The sequence below is a fragment of the Chiloscyllium plagiosum genome, chromosome 4 (genome assembly GCF_004010195.1).
Source record: "Chiloscyllium plagiosum isolate BGI_BamShark_2017 chromosome 4, ASM401019v2, whole genome shotgun sequence".
NCBI lineage: Eukaryota > Metazoa > Chordata > Chondrichthyes > Orectolobiformes > Hemiscylliidae > Chiloscyllium > Chiloscyllium plagiosum.
Window position 1 is genome coordinate 89165471 of NC_057713.1, and position 13655 is coordinate 89179125.

At 38.2% G+C, this 13655-nt stretch overlaps 1 protein-coding gene across 1 annotated transcript in view; it reads left to right on the forward strand.

Moving 5' to 3' along the window:
* The first annotated feature begins 3018 nt into the window (after positions 1–3018).
* The window catches only part of LOC122549491 (collagen alpha-1(IX) chain-like), a 35027-nt gene continuing 24390 nt past the window's right edge, over positions 3019–13655 (forward strand). Inside the window, exons 1-3 of the mRNA XM_043689350.1 lie at positions 3019–3039; positions 8911–9019; positions 11498–11875. Of these exons, the coding sequence (XP_043545285.1) occupies positions 3019–3039; positions 8911–9019; positions 11498–11875 (508 nt within the window). The remainder of the gene's footprint in view (positions 3040–8910; positions 9020–11497; positions 11876–13655) is intronic.

Here is a 13655-nt window from a genome sequence, read left to right on the forward strand (position 1 = left end):
GGCATGGCAAATGAACCAATAACTGGAATTTATGGTTTTGTTAGTTGTGGAAAAAACTTTGTCGAATCTTTTTAGTAGTTTCACCAATGCTTCATCTGACATATTGCATTTCCGACACTGCAGAACTCTGTTTGCACTTCAGTGAATTGTTAGTTAAAATTATTTGTTCACCTCTTGAGGTTTGAACTTACAACTGGGAAAAATCAATGCTAACTGAGCTAAACTTGACAATTGTGGTTGTATTTACAAATTTGAATAGATTGTTTAATGCTTCACACTAAAATAAAATATGTTTTCCTAGATTTTTTTAAACCCCTGGTTTATCCAACATTGGATTTTTGTATCTGTGGTTATACTATAATTTGACTTTAGTTTCAATGTAAAGTTAAAGATTTAGAGCTTTACTGACCACTGGCCTTGAAGCAATTAGCCAATGTATTCAATCTTTCTGCAGTTATTCATGCAGTGAGTCACATACAGCCAATGTACACACTGCCAACTCCCACAAACAGTAACATCAAAATGACCACATAATGTGGTTTGGTGGTATATATTGAAGGACAAATATTGGTCAGAACACCAGGGTTCACTTCAAAATAATGCTTTGGGATCAGGATGGACAGGAACTTGGTTTAGTCTCGTTTCCAAAAGATAATATTAGGATTCTACCTTAAAGTGTAAATGAAGTTATGTTTTTATTGTACCTATAGGAGGACTACAGAAACATTTCAGCCATGTTTAGCAATCAAATTTCTAGTCAGTTCCCATTTAAGATGCTGGATCAGTATTTAAATATAGATTTCCTTAAATTTCTTGTCCAAGATCAGATCCCAAGATGTAGGCACAGTATATCTGCAATGTCAGGGTCAAGTTTAGAGTGGTGCTGGTAAAGCACAGCAGGTCAGGCAGCATCCGAGGAGCAGGAAAATCTATGTTTCAGGCAGGAGGCCTTCATCAGGAATGAGGCTGGAAGCCTCTGGGGTGGAGAGATAAATGGGAGGGGTTGGGTGGGGAAGAAGGTAGTTGAGAGTGCAATAGGTGGATGGAGGAAGGGGTAAAGGTGATAGATTGGAGAGGGTGGAGCAGATAGGTGGAACAGATCATGAGGATGGTTCTGAGCTGGAAGTTTGGAACGAGGGTAAGGTGGGGGAGGGGAAATGAGCAAACTGGTGAAGTCCACATTGATACCCTGGGGTGAAGGGTTCCGAGGTGGAAGATGATGCGTTCTTCCTCTAGGTGTCGGATGGTGAGGGAGTAGTGGTGGAGGAGGCCAAGTACCTGCATGTCCTCAGCAGATTGAGAGGGGCAGTTGAAATGTTGGGCCATGGGGCTGTGGGATTGATTGGTGTGGGCGTCAAGGAGATATTCCCTGAAGCGCTGTGCGTCCAGTCTCCCCAATGTAAAGGAGACTGCATCGGGAGCAACAGATGCAATAAATGACATTTGTGGAAGTGCAGGTGAAACTTTGGATGTGGAAGTCTCCTTTGGGGCCTTGGATGGAGGTGAAGGGGGAGGTGTGGGCATAGGTTTTGCAATTCCTGCAGTGGCAGGGGAAGGTGCCAGGGTGGGTTGTTGGGGGTAGGGGGGCGTGGGCATGGACCTGACCAGGTAGTCATGAAGGGAAGGGTCTTTGCGGAAAGCAGATAGGGGTGAGGTGGGAAATATATCCCTGGTCGTGGTCCATTTGTAGGTGGTGGAAAGTTTGGCGGATGATGCAGTTTATGCAGAGGTTGGTGGGGTGGGAAGTGAGGACCAGGGGGATTCTGTCCTTGTCAGCACTGATATCTACAATGTCAGTGTGGTATTGTGCCTGTATTGACCTTGCAGTAATGTGTGTACATCGTTTGCAACTGACTTCTTGCAGAAAGTAAAGGAACCTCATAATTTGTTTAAAGAAGCCTATCTTTGTATGGGCTACATATCTGAAATAATTAACTGGTGTGACTAACTGCACATGTAAGGTTTATCCTGTAACAATTCTAGCTCCATTGCCTGGTGTTACTAAACTGAACTGATCTCAACATCCCAATGTTCTAAAATTATAAACCTGAGTTATTGAGTAACATGCAGATATAGGCAAGAACATATGCTGCAAAACTAATCATAGTGTGCAAAGCTCACAAAAATTTAAAACACTGCACTCACGTAAGTATGGGCTGTCCGACAGCATATGTTCATTATTGCATGCATTATTTTTCACTTGTGTTGCTTGTATAGTAAAGGGGATATCTGTTTAATGTGGATGATGCTTTCAGTTTTTATTTTCCATAACTTCTGTATACAATAACATTGCAAGCTTGCTATTTTTTAAAAAATCTTATTTTAAGCAATAGGATCTTTTGCTGTGTTCAAAAAATATACATTTATCAAATGAGTGACTAATATTGAACAAGAAAGCAAAAACAAACTAATTTTTAAAGTTTTAATCCCACTTGAAAATCATTATCTAAACAATTTTGACTGTAAAAACTATAGAAAGTAACAGCCACAAATAAATATTAAAGCTGACATTTCTCTGTTCATCAGAAAGCTGTTGGATAGTCTTTCAAATGTACTGCCTATAATATGGAGTCAGAAAGATAGCACAGTAAAGTCTTTAAGAATGCTGAAGAGTTACAAATTTTGTTTTTAAACACTCCTTGGACTATTCAGCTAGGCCAACTTTTTTATGGAATGCTTGGGTTATAAGTCATCGTAAGTACAATGATGTGACGCAGTAACGGTAGAAATACCACGTCATGGTCTTAAATTGGTAAATTTACAGAATGTTTGTGTTGAAGAACTGAAGTATTTCACACTTTGAGCAGATGGTCCTCTGAAATGAGCCTGAGTGAAATCACATAGGGGCAGATGAAACTTGCATTGAAGAAGCCTGTATCATGAGACCTATCTGCCAGATAGTCCCGAGAGAGAAGATTTGAGAAATCGTCCCCTATGCTCCATTATGAACCAGAGCATTTGAGCTTTAAGTTATCTGGAAACCTTGTTGTGGGTGAATTTTTTGTGTAGACTAAAATAATGGCAGCTACAAAAGTGGAGGTAAGATATATGCTGTTAGAATTACCTAACAAAAATGTATTGATGAATCCGATTCCACATTAGAATACTTGGGTTCCATTAGGCTTATCTCCAAATATTTTGGTTTTCAAACATGATGGTGTCTAAATACTATTTCTGTATTTACTGTAGATCTCAGCTTGATTTGTAGCAACACGGATTTCACCTAACCGTAGTTATGTGGTTGGAGGAACTTTTTCAGCCTTAATTGAAAGCAAAATCAGCAGGAGAATGAGTGACTATTGAAATAGTTTTTTTTAAATGGCAGGAACATGTTTCCAAGTCATGTATCTGACCCCACCTAGCAAGGATAGCCAGCTAATAAAATAAGGGAATTAGTACTCTAATGCAATAGATGATCAATACACTGAGCTCAAAGGCATCACATATTGGGTTATAACATTTAAACTAGTAGTTACTATGTCTCGTTCTGCATTAGACTGACTACTCTCTACTCCACCCTTAAGATTTTCCGTGCAGTTAAATTACTTAAGAAATAGTGTTGACTAAGTTAACCAGGATAATGGTATTTTGATATTTTACAGTATTTTGGAAAGTCAACTAAGTTTTATTCAATTCCAGCTAACTTCAAGAGAAAAGATGCAGGTTTTTTTGAGATTACATTAGTTGAACATGTAAGGTTGCAATGTCTCTCATTGGTAGCACAAAGACCCAATAAAGATTTTTTTTAACTATTTAATATCTTACAACTTTTGGGTATAGCTGGTAACTTTTTATAAATGCACTATTCCACATTGTAAAAAGGAAGCAATAAAATGTTGCATCATTGGACTGTTTAAATTTGGAAAAAAGAATGAAGGTAGGTGTTAGGAATTAAACAGGTTCGCTATAAACCTCGCTATATATCTTTGTGTTCAACCTAGGCAGTCCAAAATGCTGAGAGCTAGGAACAATTCAATTTGCCATGATATTTTGATGTTCTTCTTTAAGAAGAATCTCCAGGCCATGGAGATGATGTTAGAGGTTGATTAGGATGATAACAAGGGTGAGGGAATTTGGTTATGAGCAAAGTCCAAAGAAAATTAAGCTCTTTCATTGGAACAGAAAGATTGAAAAGGTACCTGAAAAAAGTGCTGAGAATTATTTATAGCTTTGCAAAATTAAAAGTCAACTACTTGGTAATACTTCAACATTTTCATGAAATATTTCACTTTTAAAGAATGATATTTATTACATTCTGAATGGTAAAAATGTTTACGCTGAATGGCTAGTTATTGAGTTAAGTATTGAGTTGAAACTTCTTTATAGCTTATTATTGAATTAATGACAGTTCTGTGAATTGGCCCGTTTAAGAATCATTGGTAAGGAATAGTTTAAAGTAGATAGATAAGCCATGATAGGTAAGTATGTAATTCTCCTTTTTTTTATTAGAAAAGGGTAAGTTTTATGTATTACTTGAAAAGGGAAGAGCATCAGAGCCACGAATATATTGCATTATTTTCAGTTCAGACCATGCAATGGAAGTTGAAGGATGTAGCTCCACTGGAAAAAAGGTGCTGAAAATGTGAGAAAAGGATTAAAACTAAGCATTGAGTTATGAAATGGGACAAGACAAATGAAAGGATGCAATGTTTAACGGCTAGTACCTATTACTAAAATATAAATAATACCTAACTTATCCAGTTTCTGGAGTCATAGGCTAATGATTTGAAGTCTTTATGATCATTTCAGTTCTTTGTAATTTTTGTTGAAGTCATATACTTTAAGTGTTAGTGTAATTTGAGTAGGCAATATGCATGTCTTAATATATGGAAATGTGCAATATCAAATGGGAAAAGTGTACAAAATGTAATAATTTAAAGTGCAACTACTGCAAACACAACTTGAGAGAGAAGTACCACCTCTCTCTATTTGTACTAGTATAGCATTTTGTTTATTTCGCATGCTGGGGTGAACTAACTAATTGATTCAGACAGACTGACCGATGCTGGATCATCCTTTCTTAGCCTTTGAAGATAATGAGAATTGCTCCCTTCATGTGAAATGTTTATCTTGTATGAGAAATAATTGATTCATCCGGCTGGATGACAAAGACTCACTTTATTACAATGAGATCACCTGTAAAATCCAATAAGTTAAAAAAAAATTTAAACTTAGGAATGCTGCCAAAATTTGATAGAATAAAATTTTCAAAGCTATAATAATGAGTAGAATTGAATCTGCACATTTTGGATTGAAAGTGATTTAAGGAAGTCTGTTCTTCTTTTAGGATACTGTTGAATTTTGTATTTTTCACCCTTCTTTTCTTACTAATTCTATTCTCCCCTCTTGAAGGCATTGGGTTTTTGTTTGGCACAGTTCCTGAGAATCTAAATGTTCTTGCCCATGTTTCTCAAACTGTGTAGGATTAGCAGGGGCCAATAGAATTCAGGTACTTCTTCCTTACCAAGCATTGAGGAGACTTCAGTTTTGCCAAGCACAGATAACTGAGCAAAGAATGAAAATTAAACTTAAGGCCTTCCTGATGAATAACTAAACCTTGTACAGGGAATAAACAAGAGTAATGAGATGTCAGTCTTTTCAAAAAGTAAGCTTCATAAGTGTAGTGGGGTCCAGTTTTGGCTCAGCCTGTGGAGGAATTTTTTCATTTTAGAGGTAGTGCAATGAAAGGTCATAAGATGGAAGGGTTGGCCAATCTAAAAGATCAACGAGGAGAAATTGAATACAACGGACCTTCTTCTAAATTCTAGAGTTTAGAAGAATGACAATTGATCTCATTGAATTATATAAGATTCCTTGAGAACCTGATAGTCGATGCAGAAAGCATCTTTCCCTGGCTGGACAATCTAGAATAAGGGACAAATATTATGGCTTTAGGCCGTAAGAAATTTGTTCATGCAAAGAGTTGTGAATTTTTGGAATTGTGTATCCCAGAGTGTCGTGGATGCTCAGTGTGGAGCATATTCAAGGCTGAGTGTGAAGAGTTTTGAATTCTAATGATATCAAAGGATACGGATACTCGACAGAAAAGTGGAGTTGAAGTTATCGATCAGCCACAATAAACTGATTGGTGGAGCAAGTTCAAATAGCTCTGTGGTATACCGCTACTCATGGTTTTACTTGTGTATTGTTTTGATTCTGTCATCTGTGTTACAACTATTAACATTGCCAGTGATAGAAATATAACTCCAAATGATTACTCTTTTATGTAATTATGGAGAGGAGATCATAACAAATGTGATGGCATGTAATTTATTGTCAGTCCAATTAATTTATAAGTTGATACTAATATCATTTGTGGTGGATGTTGTCAAATTAATTACTGATAGATTAATGTACAGTATGCTCTATAAATTTCACATTAACTTCAGAAGTAAACAATTATTTGATAACCTTTGCAGGTTTCCTATTGTGAATTAGGCATTCGGTGATCGATGATTTATAAAGGGATTTAGGTTTTTTGGGGGAAAGCTAAGTCTGTCAGAGGGTTAACCTTTGACCTCAGATGGAATCCAGCTGGAATGAAAGCCTCTTCTGTATGCTGGCTTTAATAGGCCTATGTGAAATATGTTTGGGCAGTCTCACTAAGCATGGGTGCATAAGCATTATGATACTCATTATTTAGTACAAAAGTGGCAAATTTTGAAGTGACAGAATGGTCAATTCTGCTAAAAGTTATTTTTGATAGAATATAAGGGTTTTTCTGAGGGTCTGGCATATTGTTTCTAATTGTAATTACTTGTTAGTTTATCTCACTGTATTCATTACTACCTTATACTAGAAATATACAGTATGTGTAGATGCTAGAATTATTATTATGGCAGACTTGTTATTGGCCTCACTGTAGTTGGAGTAGGTATGTGAAAAAAATCAATGAAAATTTCATGATCCCGATCAAGGGCATAATCCACCTCAAGGTGGGTTGTGCTAAGAAATGTCAGGTGAGGAAAGGGTCTGTTGATCTAAGATTTTGCATTCTTCACCACAGTTGAATCATCAGTTGTTAATTTGAAAGCATCATACATAAGATTAGGCGAAAGTGAGAACTGCAGATGCTGGAGATTAGAGTCGAGAGTGTGGTGCTGGAAAAGCACAGCAGGTCAGGCAGCATCTGAGGAGCAGGAGAATTGACGTTTTAGGCAAAAGGATTCCTGATGAAGGGCTTTTTCCTGAAATGTTGATTGGCTGTTTGGCACCCTGGCATGGTCATCTGATTTCAGATAAAAGCAAAATACTATAAATACTGGAAATCTGAAATAAAAACAAAATGTTGTACAAACTCAGCAAGTCAGACTGCATTTATGGAGATAGAAACAGTTAACAATTTGAGTTCAATATGATGCCTTCAGAATGCTGCTGTTAGGGCAACAAGGGAGAATATTCAGAACAATATATTTTCAGTCATTAGCTAAAAGTTAATGTTTAGGGCCTTCAAGTAATGTTAACAAACTTAGGAGAATGCATTCACATTCATGATTTTGTCCTGCCTATATTTGGGATAGGGGTGTCGTGGTTGGGGAACACAATGACTTAGTGGTATTATCATTAGACTGTTAATGATGGTGGAATTTGAATTCAAATTTTAAAAAGTCTAGAATTAAGAGTCTAATGGTGACCATGAATCCACTGTTGATTGTCAGAAAAACCAAATTGGTTCATAATGCCCTTTAGGGAAGGAAACTGCCATTCTTACCTAGCCTGGCCTGTGAATCCAGACCAACAGCAAAGTGATTGACTCTTAACTGCCCTTTAGGCAATTTGGGGTGGGCATTAAATGCTGGCCTGGTCAGCCACACCCTCATCTCTTTAACAATTTTTTAAAAAAATTGATGAAATAAAGGGAATTCCTGTAGGATGGCATACCCTATCATGGCCAGTGGCTTGGCAATATTTGACAATGTAATTAACAACAATCCAAACAACACTTGATAGCTTTATGTGTCGTATTCATGGCAGATTCTACCTCTCTGGTATTGTCCTCTTCAGCCATCAGTAAAGATTTTCCATATAAAGTTACTCCTATCTGAAATGGAATGTTTTCACAGATAAAAGGATACTGATGACAAATACTTAGTTTTGTTCATATTTACATTTTACAAAGTTTGATTTGGTAAATTTATTTGCTGCAGTAAAGAATTTGTTGACGTATTATGCTAAGAGATCTACAGAAGATAAGGAAAATTGAAGCACTCAGCAGATGAGGCAGCATTCTGTCAAGAGAAAAATAGGGTTACAGTTATGGGTTTATAATCTGTCATGACTTCCAGATAACTATCTCATTCCCATTCACTTCAGAGATGGTTCTTCGCTTACTAAAGATTTTTTTTAGCATTTATTGTTCTTTAAGCTGAAATCAAGTTCTCAAATTGTCACAGTAGGATTTCAACCTGTGTTCTCGAGATTACTAATCCAGTATTTTAACACTAAATGTCTCCACAGTGCAGTTTGTTGCAAAAGCAGATGGTCTCCTTAACATACATGCTTCTAATATTTCCTGTCGAGTTTACTGCCCCTAGACGTTTGCTTGAGAGTTGGATATATTGAAGGATTGCTGTGTGCATGGAATAGACTTATTAAAGTACATTCCAGACACACCGCTATTTACTGACAGCTATTTTTCAAGTTGGTAGTTATATGATAATTGAGCTTTGTCACTCTGTTCACTGTGTTGTATTTGTTCAAATAAGAAATGGGAATTTGTGCTTCATCGTAGTATTAACTTAATGAACCCTTCCATTGGATTTAATTGCTTTTACTTGCACTTCCCTAACAAGGATGTTCTAATTGTATCAGGATAAGAAAAGGTGATTTGTAAAATATTGGGTATTAAACATATAACGTTTCTTTACCTTTCAATTATCAATTTATAATGTTTTCAATCCCAAATTACAGATTTCTTCAACACCTGTGAGGAGACATGTGCTGTGGCTAGTAGTTTGTTTCCTAATTTTTCGACATTCACTTGATGTTAGTTGTGAGGAATATTTCGACTCCATCTCTGGTGAGTAGAATCTGAACAACCAATTTATTATCACTTGATTTGGAGTTTCTTGGTCCAATGTTCTCTATTTATTTGTCTTTCATATCTGTTTAAATAAGATCATGAACGAAGTGTCTTTTCATTATCTAAACACTGATGGAAGATTTTAGTACAAAATAAAGACTAACCTTCACACACACTACCTTTACAAAAATGGGCGGCATGCTGGTTCTTTGGTGAACACTGCTGCCTCACGGCACCTGGGGCCTGGGTTTGATTTCATTCTCGGGCGACTGTCCATGTGTCATTTGCATATTCTCCTTGTGTTACTGTAGATTTCCTCCCAGGTGCTTCGGTTTCCTCCCACAGTCCAAAAATATGCAGGTTAAGTGGATTGGCCATGCTAAATTGCCCAGAGTGTCCAGGGATGTATCGGCTAGATGGAATAGCCATGGGAAATGCAGGGTTGAGGAATAGGGTAGGGGAGGTCAGCGTGGGATGCTTTTCAGAGGGTTGGTGTGGACTCAATAGGCCAAATGGCCTGCTTCCACATTGTAGGGGTTCTATGAGAAACCATTTGATAATCTCTGCTTTTATTGGAGAGTTTAGTCTTCAGACTAAGTTATTCTTGGTCAAAGTTAAATATTTGTCTTAATTGTCATCTTGTCTTGAGAAACACATGCTTGAATTTATTTATTTATTTATTTATTACATTTATTTGCTTGTTTATTGAGTTTAATTTGATATTTTTCAGATATTCTCCAAGATATTTTTTCCTGCCATTTTTATCAAATCATGTAAAATGTGACCTGTTTTTATACCATACCTATGTTTATTTTTGAGTAATTAGGATAATAAAAATGGGTGGGGCAGCACAGTTGTCTGGATTGCTGGTTTATGAAGTAGAATGATGCCAACCACATGGGTTCAGTTCCTGAACCAGCTGACGTTACCATAAAGAACCCTCCTTAACCTCTCCCCTCACCTAGGGCATAGTGACCCTCAGGTTAAAACAATAACAAGTCATTCCTCTCTAAAGAGAGAAGGAGTCTGAGGTCCAGTAGGACTTTGGTGACTTAATTCTTTACCCTAGAATAACAACTTTCAAAAACAGAATGGAATTAATAGAAAGTTTTCCTGGCTATGATGGCATACTTTTCTGTCCTTTCTGGAGTTTTGCAGTTTATACATTTCACAGCTTATTGCTTAATTTAAATTGTTTCTGGCTGTCAAAATGAGTGCAAAGATTTTTAAGTGTCAAAATTGTTCTACAAAGTTAAGCTGGAAGACAAGGTTTGTTATTTATCTGGCAGCAGCCATTTTCTACACGACTTCCAGTTAAACTCAATGTATTAGGGTTTTCTGTATATTATCTCTTTACCATGTTTTATTCTCATTTCTTTCTAATGAAGTGAAATGATTTTTAAAAATCCTCTATGCATACATTCTTTGTAGAAAAATTTCTGAATTCAGTTTTTCTATAGCTAATTGCCATTGCTGCCTTTTGTTAGAGTGTGCTTTTGCACACTAATCAACGCACAGTGATCCTGATAATGAAATGATTTGTAGTGAAGCCATCCATTTTGTTTGTCCAAAGAATTTAATTTCATGTTAGATAAATAAACAAAGTTTAAGGGTTCTTGGGGAGGCAGTTCTTAAAAAAATGTAATGTTTGGATTAGTTTTTTGTTTTTTAATGCCAAAGCACATTTTCTCTGTGATTTATGTTTTAAAATAGCCAAATCCTTATGAGCAAATACATAATTAGAAGGGGGATTTAGTAATGGATTTTGAACCTCCGGATTGTGAAGGGAATATTTTTATTGATAATGCCAGGACATTTTAAATATTATTAAAATTATGAATTATAAGTTAATACAGTTCATTGAAATGCAAATGACTGAAAAATATTGGCAGTTTTGTAATTAGCTCAAACCTCCTTATCATAATTACATGTTCAGTCTTGGATTACGACAGTTTTTTAAAAAATTCCTATATGGTATGTGGGTATTGCTGGCAAGGTCAGCATTTGCTTCCCATCTCTAGGCTGTCCTTGCACTGAGCTTGCTAAGCCAAATAAGAAGGCTGAAAATACAAGACGTTCTGAAGCTTTGTCTCATCAATCTATAATGATCAAAACGTTTTGTGCTTGAATACCAGTAGCAGAGCTTCACAAATCCTTCTGTTCACAGACCAATCTCCCAGGTCTGTATCACTCAGATGTAACTCATCACACAGACTTGAGCATCATCGTGAACTAGGGTTATTGGAGTGTAGGGCTGGAGGCATGGAGAGGTCTAGGCCTGTCAGTTTCCATTTTCTGGGTTACTGTTTCCTGAAGGCAACTATTGGGGTCAAGGCTTAGAGACATCAGTTCTCCATGCTGTTGCCTCTAACTGGACCCTTCTGTTGGCTACTCAAGATGCAGAAAATACCTCTGTAAATCCAACAGTCCACATCAGGTAATGTTGCAACTGAAGTTAACTGTTGTTTCCTTTAGGAGATGATGAAATAAATTCCTTTGAAGCTCTAACAGCTGAAGGTTTGCACAGAAATGCATCAGGAAGCCTTTCTTATGAGAATGAACTGTCTGGTGATGGCAATGTAATCACAACAGACACTCATGATATTACTGAATCTCCATCAGGATTTTATCCAGAAATGAAAAGACCTGACTCTGATGACCTATACCTCACAGCTTCTGGAGATCCTGACCTGGAAGAAACTGGGCCCAGCATACCTAAGGACACAGATTACACTAACCATACAAGCGTTTACATTCCTGCCTCTGTCCACACCAAAACATTTACACACCAAAGAGAATCATCAGATACAGCGACTGAGTCACTTCCCATCCATGATCTCTTAGAGAGTAAAGGTACGTGTGCTGGTTGATATGTGGTAATGTACATGCATGCAATGAAAACAGAAGTTAGCTACCATCTGATTTCGTGTTCAAAGTCATGAACATAGAACCAGATTAAGAGTGTGGCCATTTCAAATTGAGATAGAGAGAAATTTCTTCAGTCCAATGGTTCTGGATCCTTCGAATCGTCTGCTCTGGGGGCCTGTGGTTGTTCAATTCTTGGGTAGATTTGAAACAGAGTTTAATGCATTTTTGGACATGAAGTGATGTGGGGATGTTATATGAAGATGGAGTTGAAGTAGAAGATCAATAATGACATGAAATGGGAGAACAGGCTGAAAGGGAGAAAAGGGTTATTGCTATTGCAGTTACTTCTGTTCCAGAATAGACCACCCATCTTCAATTTAACAGTTGACACCACTTATTATTTGCATTTCTTTCAAAGCTTGTACTCCCAAATCAAGAGCTTCAAAGTATTAACAAGAGTAACATTGGTACATGACTTATTTCTTTTCTTCTTGATACTTTATTTTATTCCATCTTATTTTGTTTTCTTCCAACCCAGTCCTGAGTTGTCTTTGCTCTAAAGTATTACTGTTTACTATACTTTAATTTATTAGTGTCACTAGAAACTCTGAAACTACTGTCTTGACTCACTGGCCAGGATTATATGGGCCCTCCAGAGGCGTTAGGAAAAATCAGGAGGCAGGAAGGGGTATGGAATACCCTTCTCCTTCCTGTTACTATGGTATTTTGCTTGCATCAGGGAACGTGAAGAAAGAACACAGAGGCTAGTTCAGGGTCTCTTCATGCCACCACTAGCAATGACTCCTTGTGATCCTTCACTTCCCCATTGTTTTTCATCATTACAACTCCTGTCCTCGCCACTTCATGCCTGACTGTGTTCCCTATGACCCTCAAAATCACTTGATTTGCTGCAAGGCCAGCATCTATAAATGAATCTTGCAGCTTGATACACTCCCTGCAATGGCCACTACTCCCAGTGGCGCTTTTGGAACTGAGGTACTACAAGTCTTCTCATAGACTAGTGTTTCTTGGAGTCAGGATCTCTGCCATAAAGGGATGGGAGCCCCATTGGCAGAAAATACATTTGGCTGTGGGATTTGTAGTGATTGTAAGGAGGTCAGCCAGGTGGACCTCATAAAATGAATTCCCTGATTGGGGCTGTTAATCTGATCCTATCAGGGAGCCCTGGCTGACAGTCTTTCACTGTGTCTCCCACCTGCACACACACAAAAAAAAACAAAACAAAAAAAAAAGAGCAGGAGTGTGACGTCCGGTACGTGGCCACCGCCATCCGACGCCTTAAAACGGCGGTGCTCGGACCCGACTTAGTCCACCAGTTGGAGGACGCTCAGGTGTGCGGTGGGATCCCGTCCGCGCTCACTCCAGCCCGGACGGAATTTCACATTGGCTCCAAGGTCCCGTACTTCCCGCGGGAGCCTGTGCCCCACAATCTGAGCCGCCTCCGAAATTTTAATCTTGTTTCGTTTAAGGAGGTGAAAAGGAAAGCCCTGTGTAGACTGCTGCTGCACACCGTCCACCTCTTCTCCCTCATCCACCATCCGGATACGCCTTGGCGTGCCCATTTGCCACCGGGCGGTGGGGATCCCCAGTGGAGGGCTCTCTACGCGGGAGTCCTCCCCCTTTCTCTCGGATCTGGGGTGGAGGGTGCTGCACACGCAGCAGTCCCCTGCAACCGCAGATTGCGGTGGTTCACGGACTCCCAGCCCAACTGCTTGTTCTGTGGCGCTGCGGAGTCCGTGGACCA